Source organism: Trichogramma pretiosum, unplaced genomic scaffold, assembly GCF_000599845.2.
Source record: "Trichogramma pretiosum strain Unisexual culture from Peru unplaced genomic scaffold, Tpre_2.0 scaffold2, whole genome shotgun sequence".
NCBI lineage: Eukaryota > Metazoa > Arthropoda > Insecta > Hymenoptera > Trichogrammatidae > Trichogramma > Trichogramma pretiosum.
Window position 1 is genome coordinate 172,166 of NW_019641687.1, and position 16,627 is coordinate 188,792.

Sequence of the window (16,627 nt, forward strand, 5' to 3'; positions counted from 1 at the left end):
AATTTTCGCCTTTTTATAGAATTTCCACAAGTTTTTATTTCTGTTACTGACTAATAATAGCGGTTTCAAAATGCTTTTTATGAGTAAATAAGGTGATTCCTAAAGTTGTTAATTTTTTTGAAATAAATAAAACAATTTTTTAGTTTTATCCTCGAGGAGTAAATAAAAGGAAAAACACGCGAAGATTGCAAATGTTTGAGTTGGGTAAAATCTTAAAGCATGTTGTTGCATTGTAGCGAAGTACATCTTTGAAAACCTGTTGAATAGAAAAGCTATTGCTGTAAAAAGTTCATCTGAAAAAGCTAATGTTTTATTATTTTTAACGTGTGAACTTCTATACTTTGAATGTTAATTGTTATCAAATTCCGAACTTTTTTTTCGAAAGTGTTAAACGAAGCCTTGACTTTTTATTCCATTAAATTAATCGATGTTCGCACATACTGCACATTATAGCATATTTATCTGAGATAATTGTGTCAAGTTTGTATGCAACGTTATCTCCTGATATTGTTTATGCTTAGTTTAAAAAATGTTTCTGTCTCAATAGTAGTATATATAATCATTATTTTATAGAATATGATGAAAAATATAGGTCAACAAGAAAGAAATGATTCTCTTCGAGAAAATTTTTGTTATACTGACATTCACAACAATTGTTAAATGATAAAACTGCGTTATAACAGTTATAAAAATTTTGAAACTTTCATTGATCAACAAGAAAGACTCAAAAGATAATTAGATGGGTTTTGTGAAAGGTTTGTTAGAGTTCATGTAATAATTTATAAAATCATAATAAAAGAGCAAATATAAAAATAACAATACTTGTAAGTAATGCTGCTTGATAGAAAAAGAAAAAGTTTGTACTAATTAAATACGATTTATTTACAATCCGATACAAAAAGTTTGATAGTTGGAGAATCGATCAGCCAAAGTAAGATAAAAAGATGTTATTTTATGGAGTAACCTTGACTCTTACAATGAGCTCATATTGACACTTGGCGCAGGAAACTGATTATTCAATTTTTATTATAAACATATTTTTGCTGTCCCAAAAAATTCTCGTCCAATTAAAATTCACATAACAAGATAAACAACAAACGATTATCACTTTAAACTGATTGAAGTGGTGAGATTTATGTGGACATAAAATGAACTATTAATTCGTTTGAACTTTTCACTTGTCGTAACAGCATGTGCAGTCGTCACTCGAAATTTAACGAGGCACATTCGATGGCGAGGATATCACTAATAGGTCGGTCTGGCGTAAACCTCGATCCCGAAGTAAATGCCGCGCCAGCGTTGACTCTTGAAGCGAATGGTGACCCATCCGAGGCCCGGTCCACCGCTGACGATGTTCGCCTCGGCGCCGGTGCCATCCTGAACGGCGTTTATGCATTTGACCTGAGTCACTTGGAAGTTGGGAGGCGCCTCCACGGTCCGATTGATGATGAGTTTCATGCCGGACCACTGAAAGCTCTCCGTCACATTTTCGCTGTAGATGAGTCGGTCGTTGTACTCGCGGCCTCCGACAATCAGGTCGTGATTACCCGAGTTAGGTTGACTGTAAATTAAGAAGAACGAGTGGGCCGCGGCGAACAGGCTCGTGCCGACCAGCAGCAAAAGTAAGCTCTTCATCTCGACGGCGTGGCAGATCGACAATTAAACTGTTTTCTGCGGAACTTCTCACGCAGCCTCCGACTTCTACTGCTTATATTTATGTAGAGAAGATTCGGGGGAAGCGAATATTGCTTTGCTCTTGACACATCTTCGGCCGTTCCGCCACTATATACTTTTCGCCGGACTTATCTTATCGGTTCGATACCTTGTACTATTGGCTTGTGAGCGGCTTATAAAAATCTTACATACTTCACTTAAATAGACTGTGACGACGATCTATCGCGAAATGCAACTCTATGCTGTTGTTTTTTTTAATTCTGGACGAGTTTCCGATCGTGTCGCGATTTAAGCTCACTCCGAGCGATTATTATTACTCATTCGTGGGAGACCGATTTTTTTGTGATCGAATCGTACATCGTAAGGTGATTGCGTGGGTGATGCCATTTCAGTCTTCGACGATCGTCATGCAGTGAAAAAAACCGCGATATTATTGTCTATATCCAGATTCGTGACTCATCGCGACTGATGTTTTGCTGCCTTATTCCATAAACTAAACTTAATTGCTCCGATGCTCGCAGGCCACTCGGAGATATTTTTTCATGCGATACGTCCTTGACCCATGACAAACCATAAACGGGTAAGGTCATGCGAAATTGTGTCAAAAATATATCGACTAACTTTAAACATTACCATGAAACACTCACCTTTTTTGATGCGAGCAAATACAGAAAGAGATTTTATGTAGTTGGTTAAACGCTGATAAAAATTTACGTTTACATCTTTGATTTATTTTCTATACAATCCATGAACTCTAAATTAATTATTTTTTTCAAGTGATTTTTTTCATTGTGTAACTCAAGTTTGACGATTGTAATTTTTACTATCCCTTAATGGTGACCCGACGATAGTTATGAAAAAATATTCGTCAATACAGTAACTTAAATAAATAAATAAATAAAACAAGAAAAGTTTTAACATAGAAGGATTCAAGTGTCAATTTTAATCAGGTACACTGACTTTTTCTTATTTCCGAAACCATTTACAACTGTATTCACATGCTCTATAGTAACTTTTTTACTTTATATTTTACTTGGTAAACAACTTTTTTGTTGATTCATGTAAATATAGAATCAAAATGATAAAGTACAAAAAATGAGAACACACGTGTAAAGAGCTCTTTATTATTATGATGAAAAATTCATTTGATTAATATTTGATTAATTTTGTTTTTGAATAACAAATTTTATTTTATTTCAACAAATTATGAAATGTTCGTTAAAGTTACTCACTATATTTTAAATACAAGAGTAGTCTTTAATTACAGTTACGTTTTTGCTAATTGCTCTGTTTATTAAATTCAAAATGCAAACTTATCAAAATACAAATTGATGAATATTTTGTTAATGTTTACACATTTTTTTCAGTTTTCTCAAAAACTTGATGAAGCATGCCAAACATTTTTAGCTCACTTGTGCAATTGTTTGCCGTGATAATTTTGATTTAAATTGTTTCCGTATCAATTGATGAAAAATAACTTTCTTGATAAATAGTATAGTATAAATCGGTGAAACTTTTGTCTATCAAACGGGTGTATTTCTTTGCGTGCAGTTTTTGAGAATATTTATAAACAGGAAAATTGTCATCAGATACAACATTCTACGCAGTATGAATTTCAATATTTGTTTGTTGCCAGAGCTTCTGTGAGACATCTGTGAATAATTTATCAAATTTTCGACATTTAATAACAGAGATTTTTATTTTTAAGAATTTCTTCGCTAATATTAATCTTGCAAATATTGATACAGAGTGCTTCGAGTTCAATATTTTTATAATAAATTTATGAATTGAGTCGATTCAAATATATGTAAAAAAGAACGATATCATTTTAATGTTGGTTACATAAAAATTGCACATTTTCATTGATAAATCCCACAACTAGATCAGTTTATTAAGCACCAAATCTGCCTTTAATTTATGAAAAAAAATCGACGGGCCATTCTGATGATGAAAATGCGTCGTAAACAATTTATCTTATCGCAATAAATGATTCATATATCCTAGACACTGGATTGAAGCGAAACTGAAAGTATTATTTTAACAATCACTGGAGGGTACCTGAAAATCAATTTGTTATCTCATATGTGCATCAGTTAGACACAGAAATTGTAATGAGAGCTATTGGATGCCTCATCATAATAGGCATCGGCCGAGTCTTATCGTTTTGTTTTTTCACTTACATGTAAAGCTAATGATGTTTAACGTTACTCTCGCGCTAACGAGCGATTTAATGAAATTCGGTGCCCATGCAATGTTTAATAATAGCGCGCCACATGCCTCACTGAGGTTACACGACCGAACACGATCAATAAATCGGCATATCCAGAGATTTAACTGCAAATATTGGTTTTGTTTCTTTGTTTCATTTGTTATAAGAAGAGAGTCTTTAGAAGGCGATAAATCAGCACGATCCTCGCCGTACAGTCGATCGGCAGAGCCCACGAGGAAGATAAGAATTTGCCAAATTGTTATAGATGCCGGTGATTAGTCGAGTCGATCAGTCGTAAAATCAGGCGGAGAATAAAAGATCGAATCTATCGATCGTGGCCGGTACAGACGTTGAAAGTCAATAGTATAATTCTTTTGCTGTTTTGAAGACGAAGCTACCAATAGCTCCGCAAAAAGCGGGGTCGTTTTAAGATCGTTCCAACGTGACGGGTGTGGACTCTGAAGCGAGCCAACATGAAGACTTTGCTGATGATTGGTATGAATATCATTATTTTTCTTTTGTAATCAAATCATAATAGTTAGGAAAAACCAAAGCACTCAAAATTTATCGAGAGAAGCTGCGTGATCCGAGAGAATTTTATCGGACACTTGAAAACTTTCAACTTCAAACTAGGTTTCATTAAATTTTGTTAAGTATTGGCTTGAAATGATAAATGTATGCTTTCCGCAGGGTTTTGGCTGCTGGCGGTCTTTATGGATGAGGCACAGCCGATGGAAAAGCCCATTTACGTTGTACCCGAAGATCGCCGGTTCTATGTAGACTTGTGGTACAACAACCACAAAATTTGGGTCGAGCTGAACCATAATACAATCGACGTAAAGCTCAAAGGCTTTAACCTGATGTACTTTTCGTTCTTCACCAAGATACAGAACAAAAGAGAGGTGAAAAAGGAAGATCTGGCCTTCACCAAGATGTATTGCACCCACAACTCGATATGCGTGAGGTGCGACAAAATCAACAAGCCGTGCCTGGATATGAACGTCCACATGGGCTCGCAGTTGATCAACGTCAGCCGTACCAGCAGGCACGGCGACGACGAGCTGATCGACTGCATCAAACTGGCCGAGGGCGAGCAGATTTACGGCGGTCCGACGCTCGAGCATCAGGTCTGGCCGACGCAGCACGTTCCGTTCGGCGACGTGGCCTACGTGCCCACCGACAAGATGCCCATCGCCGAGCGCTACTTCCTCTCGAGCCGCGGCTACTACCTACACGTCGACAGTCAGGTGCCGCTCTTCCTCGACGTCAACAATCGCCACACCGGCCAGTTGTGCTTCGTCGCCAAGAACAAGCCACCGTACCCGTCTGAATCGGAAATCAATCTGAAATGGCAGCTCGGCTTCTTCCGTGATGCGCGAGAGGCCCACGAGTTTTTCGTGAAAAACTTTAGGCCGACTGCTGCGAAGAGCTGGCCAAAAATACCCTTGCCGGATCCGCAATTGATCAGTAGAACCAGTTACTCCACTTGGCCCGTGATGAGGGACGAGCTCAGCAGTAAAACAGTCGAGACGTTTGCCGCGGCTATTCAAAAGTTGCACGCGCCGCACAAGCAAATAATCGAGATCGACGACGGCTGGCAGTCGTGCTACGGATCCTGGCTCTACTCAAAAAACGTCACCCAGAACATCGACCCAGAGTTTTTCCATCTACAGTTATCCCTTAATCCGTTCATCGAAGTAGACTGTCCCGAGAACAAGGGTACAGCTTACGCAGACAATTTGGGGACTGACATTTACCTGAAGAACAGTAAGGGTGGCATACATATCACCGAGTTCAGAGGTAAGCCACGTGAATACAAGCAAACGATTTACGACAAAATATCGAGGAAAAACGCGTGATTTCTGACTTCAGGCAAAAAAGTGGCGTTGATCGACTTTACGAATGACCAGGTTATCGATTGGTGGGTCAAACGAGTGCAGGACTTTGCCGCTAAGCACAAAATCGACTCTTTCAAATTTGACGTCGGAGGCGACTCGTCTTGGCTGCCCTTCAGTCCTCTTGTCAGTAGCATAAAGAAATCATATTTTATTCCGGGTCACTATCCGCGCGTATTCTCTGAAATAGTTTACAAGCATCTCGGCCCCATGACCGAGATTCGCACCTCTTGGAGAAATGAGAATCAGAACATCAGGATAAAGTTGAGCCCCAAAGAGAGCAGCTGGGGACAGGCAAACGGACTTGCCTCGGTCATTACCAATTGCTTGGTGCTGAATCTGCAGGGCTACACGTTCGTATCGCCGGGCCCGGTCGGTGGTCTGGGCCTCAACGGTGTCAACCGTTTCGATGACAAAGGCTTGCCAAATAAAGACAACAAGCCGCCCAAGGAGCTCTTTATTAGGTGGCTCCAAGTTGTTCTCTTCATGCCTACGGTGGAGTTTTCCTGGCCAGCTTCCTTCTACGATAACGAGGTAACCCTTCATCGTTTTTCAAATTCACGAACTTGACCTAAATTAAGTTTCATAAATATTTCTTTCGGCGTGTTTCAGACTGAACAAATAACTCTAAAATTGCTTGAGTTTAGACGTGATAATATAGTTCCCCGAATTATCGAGCTCATGAAAAAATCTCGAGAAGAAGGAACTATGATAAATAGACCTCTATGGTGGGACGATCCTACTGATGAAGAAGCATTAAAAATTCATGATCGTAAGTTTTTTTTAATACTTTCTCCGTTGGCGTCCTAATACATTCAGTTAATATTATTTTCATTTCATTTTGCAGAATTTATGCTCGGCGATGATATTATAATTGCGCCGATTCTTCAAGAAGGTTCGTTCGCTCGAAAGATTTACTTACCTAAAGGATATTGGAAAAACGGAAACGATTGGAATCAGGCATGGGTTGGTCCTATAACTCTAGATTACAAAGTCTCGTTGGATATCGTGCCATTTTTTTACAAAGTCAAAGTAGATTAACATCTGTCAAAATATTAATGAACAATTTTTTATTAGTCGTGTATAATAAGTAAATATAGATTTAATTTTTTATGTACATATACGAAAAATCGATCTTCATATCACCTGCATATATAACTTACAATTTACCACTTGCCAGGTATCAGCCGGTAATGATCAGTCGAGTCGAAGCCATGTAGAAAATTTACTCATACAAAATAATTTACGTTAACTATTTATAAGCATAGACCTTATGTCACTACTTAATTTCACTATAATACTGTTGTTGCTAGAATAATTTCCAGAATTCACGAGATTATCGCGTTGTTTTATGAGCATGCGTAATTTTTGATCAGAACTTGTACTCGTTGACGCCGAATCCGAGTTTGAAAAGTTCACTCCATCCAAGTTTAGATGAAAATCTGGATTCATCATAGCAGACTCGAATAAATGTTGGTGATCTTTATTGGCCTTCGTTTCTAGGATCTGCAACTGCGATTCTGAGTTTAAGTTGTTAATTTCTTGTTGTATATTAATTAATGCCATTTTATCATGTTTCAATGCAGCTGTGTCTGCATTTAATAATTCTTCTAAATCTAAACTAAAATTCAAAAAAATATAAATAAAATTAGCTGGCCTAAAATTAGCGCAAAACAATTATTTGTTTGGATTTCTTACGTTGTATTATGTAATTCCTGCCTGCTACTTTTTATTTCTGATTCCAGTGCTAATTGATTTTGAATTTTTATGTTGTGAATCTCTTTCTTCGCTTGGTTCCATTTTTCTTTGAAGTAGTCATTATTCTTTTGAGCATTGTCTAACTTTTCCTCAAGATTTTTCAATTGCTGCAGGACCGAATTGGTTCGCTCTTCTGTTAATGAAGATTTTTCCATTGTACTTACGTTTTCGGTTTGTCTTCTTTTGAATTTTTCAAGCTCGAGATTTTTTACTGTCAAATTTTCGATTTGAGAGAGTAAATTTCGATTTTCATGTTCCAATTTCATTAGCTATAAATAGTAAAAATAAAATAAAAATTCATTCAAATGGTATACATTACAAGTTAACATGCCATTTAAAAAAAAATTTATTGGAAAACCAACTTTTGATGTAAACTCTTCTTGCATTTTCTGCAATGCCTCTTGAAGCTGTTGTAGTTTGCGATCGTATTTCCATTGCAATTCATCATTAGCTTGAATTAATTTAGATTCTTTTTCTAAACTTTCTATTTTTCGCGCACGCAAATCTTCTGTCGTTTTAGTTAAATCATTGGCCAAAATTTTACACTGTTGCATACTGTTAGTTAATTTGGACTCCAAGTATTCCTTGCGTCGTCGCCATTCTTCGTTCAATAAGGTAAAATGTGCTTCTTCTTTTTTACGTAACTGTTAAAAAATAAAAATTCACAATATAATTAAAAACCAATTATTAAAAATGAATAAAATAAAATTATTAATATAACTCAACCTCATTTTTAAATATATCTTTTTGCCTTTCTTTCCAAGTTTCTAGTTCATCAATAATTTTATAAGCCATACTATTATTTAGTATATCTTCTGTATACAGTAATAAACATTTGAGATTAAGTTATGTTTTTTAGTATGATAAACAAATATTTTAAAATTATTTTCAAATACCAAAATTTCCTGTGTTGACTTTTTTCAATGCTGTCATAGTGTGATCTTCAAGCTGAATATGTACAGATCCATTGCCAATTTTTTCATGAGTACTACAATCTACTAAATGAACCAATTCAGTGCATTCAATTTTTTTGTTGTCCAAAAGTTGTTGAAAGTTTATTTCCACTTGAGCAAGACATTTAGTTTCAATTGCAGTTGCATCGCATACATTGATTTTTGGAGCAAATGTATCTAGCAATTTGAATATTTGATCAGGAGTACAAATGAAATGAAGTTTACAATTTATATCTTTAAGATTTATTGCTTTATCAGCTGAAATCCCATCAACGTGACTAACAGCATTATTTATAATTTCACCCAATGAGTTATAAAATCTACAATTCATTAGAGTGTTTTAAATATATCAATCAAAAAAATCAATTCAATAAAATAAATTGTACCTGAACTCCACGATTTGCACATCATTTTTTGAAAATAGAAATGTAATATTTTTCAAAGTTATTTTTAAACTGTAACTTCTGTGAATATTTTGTGCTTCAGCTGTATTATTGCCATTGTCTAGAGTATATAATTTTTCTCTTGGGACGGAACACATCTTGTGATCGATTTTATCAATGTTTCTATTACTTTTTTGATTTGGGTTAAGTTCTGAGTGTTCCTAAAATATTAGTTTTTAAAAAGATAAATGAAATCTTGACATTATTTTATATTATCCTTAGAAAATTAAAAAAAACTTATTTCAACTTACATTAGATGTGGATCCATTTGAACAGCTATTGTGATTTGAAATTTGTGCTACATTACTTTTGCTTTGTCTTACAGAAGGTGAAAGAGGATGAAATGTTTTTCCATTAAAAACCTTTTTTAACTGGAAGTATTTTAATTTAACAGAAATGCTCAAACAAGGCATTGTTGTAAATTCATCACCTAAAAGAATTATATTTAATAAAAATTATTTTAATTGATAATTGACAATAATTAATGATAATTCTAGTTCATTTCATACCTCCTTGACAATCTCCTTTACCTCCTTTTGAACACACATGTTTAAAAATACAATTAAACTCTACTGGTACATAATTGCTTTCCATTTCTATAAAACATTGTAAATCATCCACTTTAATTAATGATTTTAAATTCACTTCCGAAATACCAATTGTTACATTTTCATGCTTTAATTTGACTATAAAATGTGGTCTAGTCAGTAAATAATCTCTTAAAACAGGTAATGAAGTTCTTATTTTAATAACAATTTTTTCATTGATAGATATGTTATCAGACTCCATTTTAAAAGGTTTAAGGCGAATAAAGGTACCCAAAATATTTAAAACAATAACAAAATTGTTATTTTCACTTTTAGGAAACTCATCAAAAAAAGAAGTTAGATGTGTTAATGCATGTGTGGCAATATATAATTGAAATACATCTTGACACAATTCTAATGGACCTAGTTGAATCAAATGCTCATCTGGCAACCACAAAGGTACAATATTTGATTTGAGTGGATGTAAATTGCTGAAGTTGTCAACCTGGCATAATTATAAATAAAAATAATTAATTTTTTATGGTCTTATTAGACAAATTTTACTGATGAATTATTTATAACAATTTTTTTCACCTTTGGAATAATTGCATTTTTATTTTCTTTTTCTCTAATGATCAAGTACATTAATAGTCTAGGTTTGCAATTGTTGAAATCATTTTTGACTCCTAAAATATTGTGCCAATTTGTTTTTATGTTAGATTCTCCATTGGGTTGAATAATCTGGGCACATCGTACACTCAATAAAATGTACCCAAGTTTTTCTCTACTACCATTTTCATTTATAGCATAACATTCAACTTTTATGGGGGTTTGATTACTTCTCATCCTAGAATCAGTCACTAAACCTTATTCATCATGAAAAACAAAATTATTTAGAATTGAATGTTAGTTTATACCGTCTAAACCCATTTTTATCGGTTTCCCAAATTAAATCTGTGCAAAATTGTGGGTTGCAATCAGGTTGAATCTTTTTAGTTTCGATACATTGTCCATTTAGAGTAGCAATAATGACAGTTGGTTTCTGCACCCTATCAAAATTGCAACCTGAAAAATTATATTCGTACTCAAAAATCACGAAAAATATTCAAAAACAAATCCTAAAAATCGGCGCATCAATTCTTTTTAATTTCAGTGAAAACGAGCAAAACTTGTATGGTCTCGTTTCCCGCGAAAAAATTGTTTGTGTATCAACAAGTGATCAGTTAAAGGTTAAGCATTCAATAAAAATATCGCTCGCTAATAATTCCTACCTTCTTTTACTCCTAAAACCAGTTGTAATTGTGAGCTCGTAAAATCTTCCATTTCAGCGGATTTTCCGCAAAGTTAATACAAAATAAATAAAAATTCATTACAAATTAAAATATCAAATAAAAATGACGGTTCCAATAACCGAGTGAATCCGCGCGTTTCCATAGAAACGTCTGCTACGTTTAATAAGGGGGGAATGTTGAAATTCAAGAGATTCAATTCAAGTATCGTTAATTCGTTAATCATTTAAATTTTTTTTTAAGATGCCACATAACTATAAAGGGTAAAATCTGAATAAAAATTAACAAAAACAAACGTTTTTTTGTAGTTCATTTATATAATATTAGATGCGCGAATATTATTTTATATGATTTTAAGTCGGTACTTAAGTTACCTTTATTATTGGTTCAGTTCACGAAGTGTACACAAACCAAATGTATACATCTTCTGCTCTGTAAACTTGTGCGTTGTCACGAGATCCCTTGAAAAATATACAGTGCAGTTTAATATAATTATATTATATAATTTAATAATTATAATAATTAGTCATAAATAGTAACAATGCGTGTTAGAAAAAAGCTTTGGCCAAAAACCATTGGGGACTTTATGTCCATGCTATTCTTATTAATAATTGTGCCATTGATTTATTGGTTTGAACTGTGGATTGTTCTACCAGAGCTTTACACACCTGGAACTTCAGCATACTATCTACATTTCTGTTTTGGAACTTTTATTATGATAAACATTGTTGGAAATATCACTTTCACATTTTTATCTGATACTAGTTCTGAAGGGGTATTAATTCCTTCTCCTGAGCAAAATGCTGAAAATGGATGGAGATTTTGTTCTGTATGTGTTGAAGTTCATCCACCCCGTTCTTGGCATTGCAATACTTGTAAAACCTGCATTTTGAAAAGAGATCATCATTGTATTTTTACTGGATGTTGCATAGGACATTTCAATCAACGATATTTTTTGATGTTTATCCTCTACATATTTATAGGAGCTTTGTATTCATTAATTTATAACAATCATTTCATTTGGAACAGGATAGAGTTTGAATTTCCAATAAGTATTATAAAAATAATGTTTCCTTTGGCAATATTTGTATTTGGTTTTGATGATTCAATAGAGCATTTTTATCTTATGTTATATATTGTAACTATAGTTGGTATGCTATTTTCTGCAAATCTTTGCATTTATCATTTCAACTCTGTGTTATTAGGTTGCACTGCTAATGAAAAAAATAAAGGTATTTACAAGTATAGTTTTAGTTACATAGATAATATTAAGGAAGTTTTTGGAGAAAGGTGGTACTTAACATGGATACTTCCTTATGTACATTCAAAACTACCTCACAATGGTACTGATTTTGAAGCGAATCCAAATGTAATTAGCAATCGTAAAAATAGATAATGTGAAAAATAAATTTAAAGTAAATTAGTACATTTTTTTGTAAATGTATAAAAAACGATAGTCAATTTATAAAAACTCAATTATGTAATTATAAGCTCATAACTTATTTTGTACAGTGAACAAATCATTTTATAAAAAAATTTGTTTGTTAATAAAATATTTATGACCAATGTATTTCTAAAAATGTAATACTATGTAACTTGCACTGATAGTTTTTTATATAAAAAATATATGAATGCAGATCAGTCCTTTTAAAGTTAACATTCCATTAAATAAAATTTAAAAAAAATTATTCTTATAAGTAATATGAATAAACAAATTATTAAAATTTTTAAATAATAATAAGTTTGTTGGTTCATCAATATTTCATCCTCATCCTTATTTCCTCGTCATTTTACAAAACGTTTGACGCTCATGTAAATAACCCAACGTCCGTTCTGCTATATTTCAGTTCAAAATCGTTTGTGCCGGCTCGTAAGTCAGGTTAGCTGATCACTTTCGGGAAGTCATTCTGTACATCTGAGATCTAGTCGGATAATTAAAATAAACATACTCAAGTCTGAAATTGACTGGATTAATGGAGTAATATTCAATTTTAGCATAAGAAATAATATTTATTCCTGCAATGGCTTCACCCGCCCCCAAATCGCCCGAACAATCGGAAAAAAGTCGAAAATATGATCGTCAATTGAGGTATTGTAGTGATTCCCAAGTGAATGTTTTTTTTACATTCTTGCAATTTTCATTGTTGAGTAGTAATATCTCAAACATTGAGAATCAATTATTTATTCGCAATTTCATCGTAAATTTAAGGCAATTTTATAATACAGGTTATGGAATGATCATGGTCAAGCCTTATTGGAAAGTGCTCATATTTGCTTGATAAATGCAAATGCTTTAGGCACAGAAATCATGAAATCTCTTGTATTGCCAGGCATAGGAGCTTTTACTATTATTGATGGACACATAGTTAAAGATGAAGATATAGGCTCAAAGTAAATATATTTTATGGTCAATGAAGTATAAATTATAACAAATTAATCTAACAAAAATTAAAATTTTAAATAGCTTTTTTTTAGATTCCGATAGTTTAGGAAAATCTCGTGCTCAAGTTACCACGCAACTTCTTGTTGAAATGAATTCTGATGTTAGAGGAGATTTCATTGATGAAGGACCCGAACAAATTTTGAATAACAGTCCTGACTTCTTTAACAATTTTAGTCTAGTAATAGCATGTGCAATGCCAGAGAAGTAATGTTTCAATTTATTATTCCATAACCGAATGTCTTCGTGAATTGTATAATATACATTTTTTATAAACGTGTTCATAGATCGCTAGTGGTACTTTCAAGAAAATTGTGGGAATTAGATATTCCTTTAATCGCATGTAGAACAATAGGATTTGTTGGACATATAAGGGTTCAAGTTAAAGAACATACAGTTGTAGAAACTCACCCTGACAATGAAAAGTCTGATTTAAGACTCGACAAGCCATTTGAAGCATTAAAAAAACATTTTGATGCTATTGATTTGGAAAGTATGGACTTGAAGGACCACTCCCATACACCTTATGTAATAATCCTCTACAAGTATTTAGAAAAATGGAGAAGTACTCATGGAGGAGATATGCCAAAGACTTATGCTGAAAAAGAAGAATTTAGACAAATGCTTAGAGATGGTATTAGAAAAGATGAAGAAAATGTGCCCTTATCTGAAGAAAATTTTGAAGAAGCTATCAAAGCTGTTAATACTTGTTTAAGTCCTACAATTGTACCTAGTGGGGTGAAAGAAATTTTGAATGATAATAATTGCGTTAATTTGAATTCTAAGGTATATACTTCATTTGTTATCATTTATAGAGTAAAATGTAGTATTTTTGAAATTATCTTATTTTAGAGTACTTCATTCTGGATAATTGCAAAAGCTATCAGAGATTTTGTTGAAAATGAAGGTGATGGCCTTTTACCCCAGAAAGGATCATTGCCAGATATGGTAGCTGATACTGAAAAATTTGTTTCTCTTCAACAAGTGTAATTATAGAGCTTCACATACTAAAATCTTGTAGTTATATTTGAAATTTAGGTTCATTAATTGATTTTAGGTACCATAAACAAGCAGGATTAGATGTTGAAGCAGTTTGGAGAAGAACTCTTCAGTTACTTAGACAATTAGGTAAACCTTCAGATTCAATTCCTGAAAAAGATGTCAAGTTATATTGTAGACATGCTTCTGAGTTATGTGTTCAACGAGGAACTTGTATAGCAGATGAATATGATCCTAAATTGTTGAATGTTAATGAAATAGGTAATTTATTTAACAAGTAATACCTTTTGTACAAAATCATATAATCATGTCTCTTTAAAATCATTAATTTTAGTGGAAAGCTTGGAAAATCCTGAAAGTTTTATGGTACATTATGTAATGTTGAGAGGAGTTGATAAATTTATAGATGAGTACAACACTTATCCTGGTGAATTTGATGATCATGTTGAGCCAGATATTGTAAAACTAAAGGTAAAGCCTGATAATTATAGATATTTTTGATTCAAGTTAAAACTTATCATTTGATTTCAGGCTTGCATATCAAAGTTATTAGGAGAATGGGGTTGTGGTCCAGTAGTCAAGGATGATTATGTGCATGAGTTTTGTAGATACGGTGGTGCAGAATTACATTCAGTTTCAGCCACAGTTGGAGGTTTAGCTGCTCAAGAAGCAGTTAAATTTATAACACACCAGTATAAGCCTGTCAACAACACCTTTATCTTTGATGCTGTTTCTTGTACTGGAAACACATTTTTTCTTTAAAATAATTTGATAACACATTTGTTACTAATTTAAAAATAGTTTTGTAATTCAATTATCACGAAATACAATTTAATGTTTGTACATCGCTGTGTTTCTTATTTAATTTTACAGAACTTAAAGTGACGGGTAATAAATCACTCGATACGTGATGAAAAATTGATTTTAACTCGAGCTGTTTGGTATACAAAAAATATTTTACTAAGTATAAATAATTTTTCACCAAACTTATCCGAACATTCACAGAATACTCGTGGAATGACATAATAAAACTATTATCGCCTGCCTCGGCCTCTTCCTCTTCCACCACGACCGCCTCTACCTCTAGCTCCACGTCCTCTACCTCTTCCTGCTCCTAAAAATAAGAAGAAGTATTTATTAGCATGGAATGAAGAAAATGACAATGGAGCACAAAAATGATTAAAAGTTCTACCTCTAGCAGATTCTTTCTTCTTAGCTTTGGCTTTGGGTGTGTCATCAATCAGTAACGTTTCAAGAGGTAACGAATCAGGAAGAATGTAATATCTTATATTGTTTCCTCTTAGACTAAGTGTATCCAGTTGGACTGGATCTCTGTTCTTGATTGTCATTTTTACTGACTTCAAATGTGTGTTCATGGCTACATCGACACCTGAAATTTGAAATTGGTGTTAAATAAAATACAATTTGTATGCACGAAAACATTAAAGATCTTCTTACCAGTGATGGTGCCATGAACCTGAGTTCCATTTTTCAATTCTATGGTAACTGTCTCATGACTGAGTTTCATCAAAAATCTGAATCAAAAATAATGTTATTCAGCAAAAAAAAATTAGCATCGGGAGGTTAGAAACATATGAAAAAACATGGAGTTTGTATACAAACAATCGAAAGTTAGATATTGAATAATGTTTTTGGAAAAAAAATGCAACAGCACTGCTTACCTAACAAGTTTCATGATGCCGTACTCTGTATTAAATTATCAGCACAAAGTAGAAGTTTTATAAACACGGCCGGCGTCTCACAAAAACTGCACTGTCTTGTAGTTAGACCCCGTGAATTGGTGGGGATACAGACATAACCAAATTGCGAGCTCAAAAAAGGAGTTTGTGGCTTGAGACACAAAATGTAGTGTAGGCTCGAAATGTCCAAGGTTGGTACGAGTGCGTGTCGTCGTTTTCAAAAGTCAAGTCTGTCACATCATTAGTTTCAACGTGCTTGACCGGATAAATATGTTTTTGTACAAGGTGTTGTGGAAATGATTTTCAATGAAATTTATTTACTTGTGCACAAGCGCATAGTTCAATGAAAAATTAAAAAAAAAAAAGGTCCAGAAACACAATTATGAGTACTGAAAAAAGTCATCAGGTCGTTGAAAAATGAATCAAATTTTTTTCTAACTTTGTAATTAACTTGGATTATAAACCTCGTTGACATTTCAAAAACTACCAAAATCCGTACAGTTGAAATTGTAAATATGGTAAGAAGTGAATTTGAGACGTCGGCCCGACACGAGACACAATATGCTAATATCGCGTACGAGTCGAAGCTTTGACAGAAGCGCGTCAGGCGATGTATCGTTTGCTCATAAAATTACACAGACATGCCGATTCTCGCGGGGCATCGGTTAGTGCGCGCGGGCCGCACGTAAATCGCGCACAAAGTAGACTCGTTTGACGTCACCGACAAAAGTCAAAGATCA

The 16,627-nt window shown here is 33.6% G+C and overlaps 6 protein-coding genes across 8 annotated transcripts; 3 read left to right on the plus strand and 3 right to left on the minus strand.

The window, feature by feature from the left end:
* Nucleotides 1-729: 729 nt before the first annotated feature.
* Nucleotides 730-1,885, minus strand: LOC106655149 (probable salivary secreted peptide). Its single transcript, XM_014375370.2, has one exon. It carries the CDS (start codon nucleotides 1,633-1,635, stop codon nucleotides 1,246-1,248), a length of 390 nt encoding a protein of 129 aa, XP_014230856.1. The 5' UTR covers nucleotides 1,636-1,885; the 3' UTR covers nucleotides 730-1,245.
* A 2,044-nt stretch (nucleotides 1,886-3,929) lies between these two features.
* On the plus strand, nucleotides 3,930-6,820 carry LOC106655026 (myogenesis-regulating glycosidase-like). Its single transcript, XM_014375211.2, has 5 exons — nucleotides 3,930-4,378; nucleotides 4,574-5,683; nucleotides 5,756-6,312; nucleotides 6,391-6,550; nucleotides 6,626-6,820. Exons 1-5 carry the CDS (start codon nucleotides 4,357-4,359, stop codon nucleotides 6,817-6,819), a joined length of 2,043 nt encoding a protein of 680 aa, XP_014230697.1. The 5' UTR covers nucleotides 3,930-4,356; the 3' UTR covers nucleotide 6,820.
* On the minus strand, nucleotides 6,743-10,893 carry LOC106655084 (centrosomal protein of 120 kDa-like). Of its 3 annotated transcripts, XR_001339441.2 has the most exons (12): nucleotides 10,731-10,893; nucleotides 10,377-10,524; nucleotides 10,054-10,306; nucleotides 9,442-9,964; nucleotides 9,184-9,362; nucleotides 8,876-9,093; nucleotides 8,433-8,809; nucleotides 8,263-8,351; nucleotides 7,899-8,180; nucleotides 7,477-7,805; nucleotides 6,942-7,399; nucleotides 6,743-6,822 (listed from the first exon to the last, which is right to left on the minus strand). XR_001339441.2 is itself a non-coding variant. In XM_014375287.2 (11 exons), the coding sequence occupies exons 1-11, from the start codon at nucleotides 10,780-10,782 to the stop codon at nucleotides 7,027-7,029; spliced, it is 2,820 nt and encodes a 939-aa protein (XP_014230773.1). In that variant the 5' UTR covers nucleotides 10,783-10,893; the 3' UTR covers nucleotides 6,832-7,026. The 3 variants fall into 3 exon arrangements, 2 of the variants coding, with proteins under 2 accessions (XP_014230773.1, XP_014230772.1); XM_014375287.2 differs by lacking the exon at nucleotides 6,743-6,822 and having other exon boundaries at nucleotides 6,832-7,399; nucleotides 8,263-8,348; XM_014375286.2 differs by lacking the exon at nucleotides 6,743-6,822 and having other exon boundaries at nucleotides 6,832-7,399.
* A 242-nt stretch (nucleotides 10,894-11,135) lies between these two features.
* On the plus strand, nucleotides 11,136-12,363 carry LOC106655124 (probable palmitoyltransferase ZDHHC24). Its single transcript, XM_014375346.2, has one exon. The coding sequence runs from the start codon at nucleotides 11,290-11,292 to the stop codon at nucleotides 12,142-12,144; it is 855 nt and encodes a 284-aa protein (XP_014230832.1). The 5' UTR covers nucleotides 11,136-11,289; the 3' UTR covers nucleotides 12,145-12,363.
* Nucleotides 12,364-12,590: 227 nt separating this feature from the next.
* Nucleotides 12,591-15,030, plus strand: LOC106655080 (NEDD8-activating enzyme E1 regulatory subunit). Its single transcript, XM_014375280.1, has 8 exons — nucleotides 12,591-12,837; nucleotides 12,975-13,139; nucleotides 13,213-13,395; nucleotides 13,476-13,974; nucleotides 14,041-14,174; nucleotides 14,246-14,448; nucleotides 14,522-14,658; nucleotides 14,719-15,030. The coding sequence occupies exons 1-8, from the start codon at nucleotides 12,770-12,772 to the stop codon at nucleotides 14,947-14,949; spliced, it is 1,620 nt and encodes a 539-aa protein (XP_014230766.1). The 5' UTR covers nucleotides 12,591-12,769; the 3' UTR covers nucleotides 14,950-15,030.
* On the minus strand, nucleotides 14,971-16,400 carry LOC106655081 (probable small nuclear ribonucleoprotein Sm D1). The gene is made up of 4 exons (XM_014375281.2): nucleotides 15,870-16,400; nucleotides 15,646-15,722; nucleotides 15,380-15,577; nucleotides 14,971-15,301 (listed from the first exon to the last, which is right to left on the minus strand). Exons 1-4 carry the CDS (start codon nucleotides 15,881-15,883, stop codon nucleotides 15,222-15,224), a joined length of 369 nt encoding a protein of 122 aa, XP_014230767.1. The 5' UTR covers nucleotides 15,884-16,400; the 3' UTR covers nucleotides 14,971-15,221.
* Nucleotides 16,401-16,627: the final 227 nt, after the last annotated feature.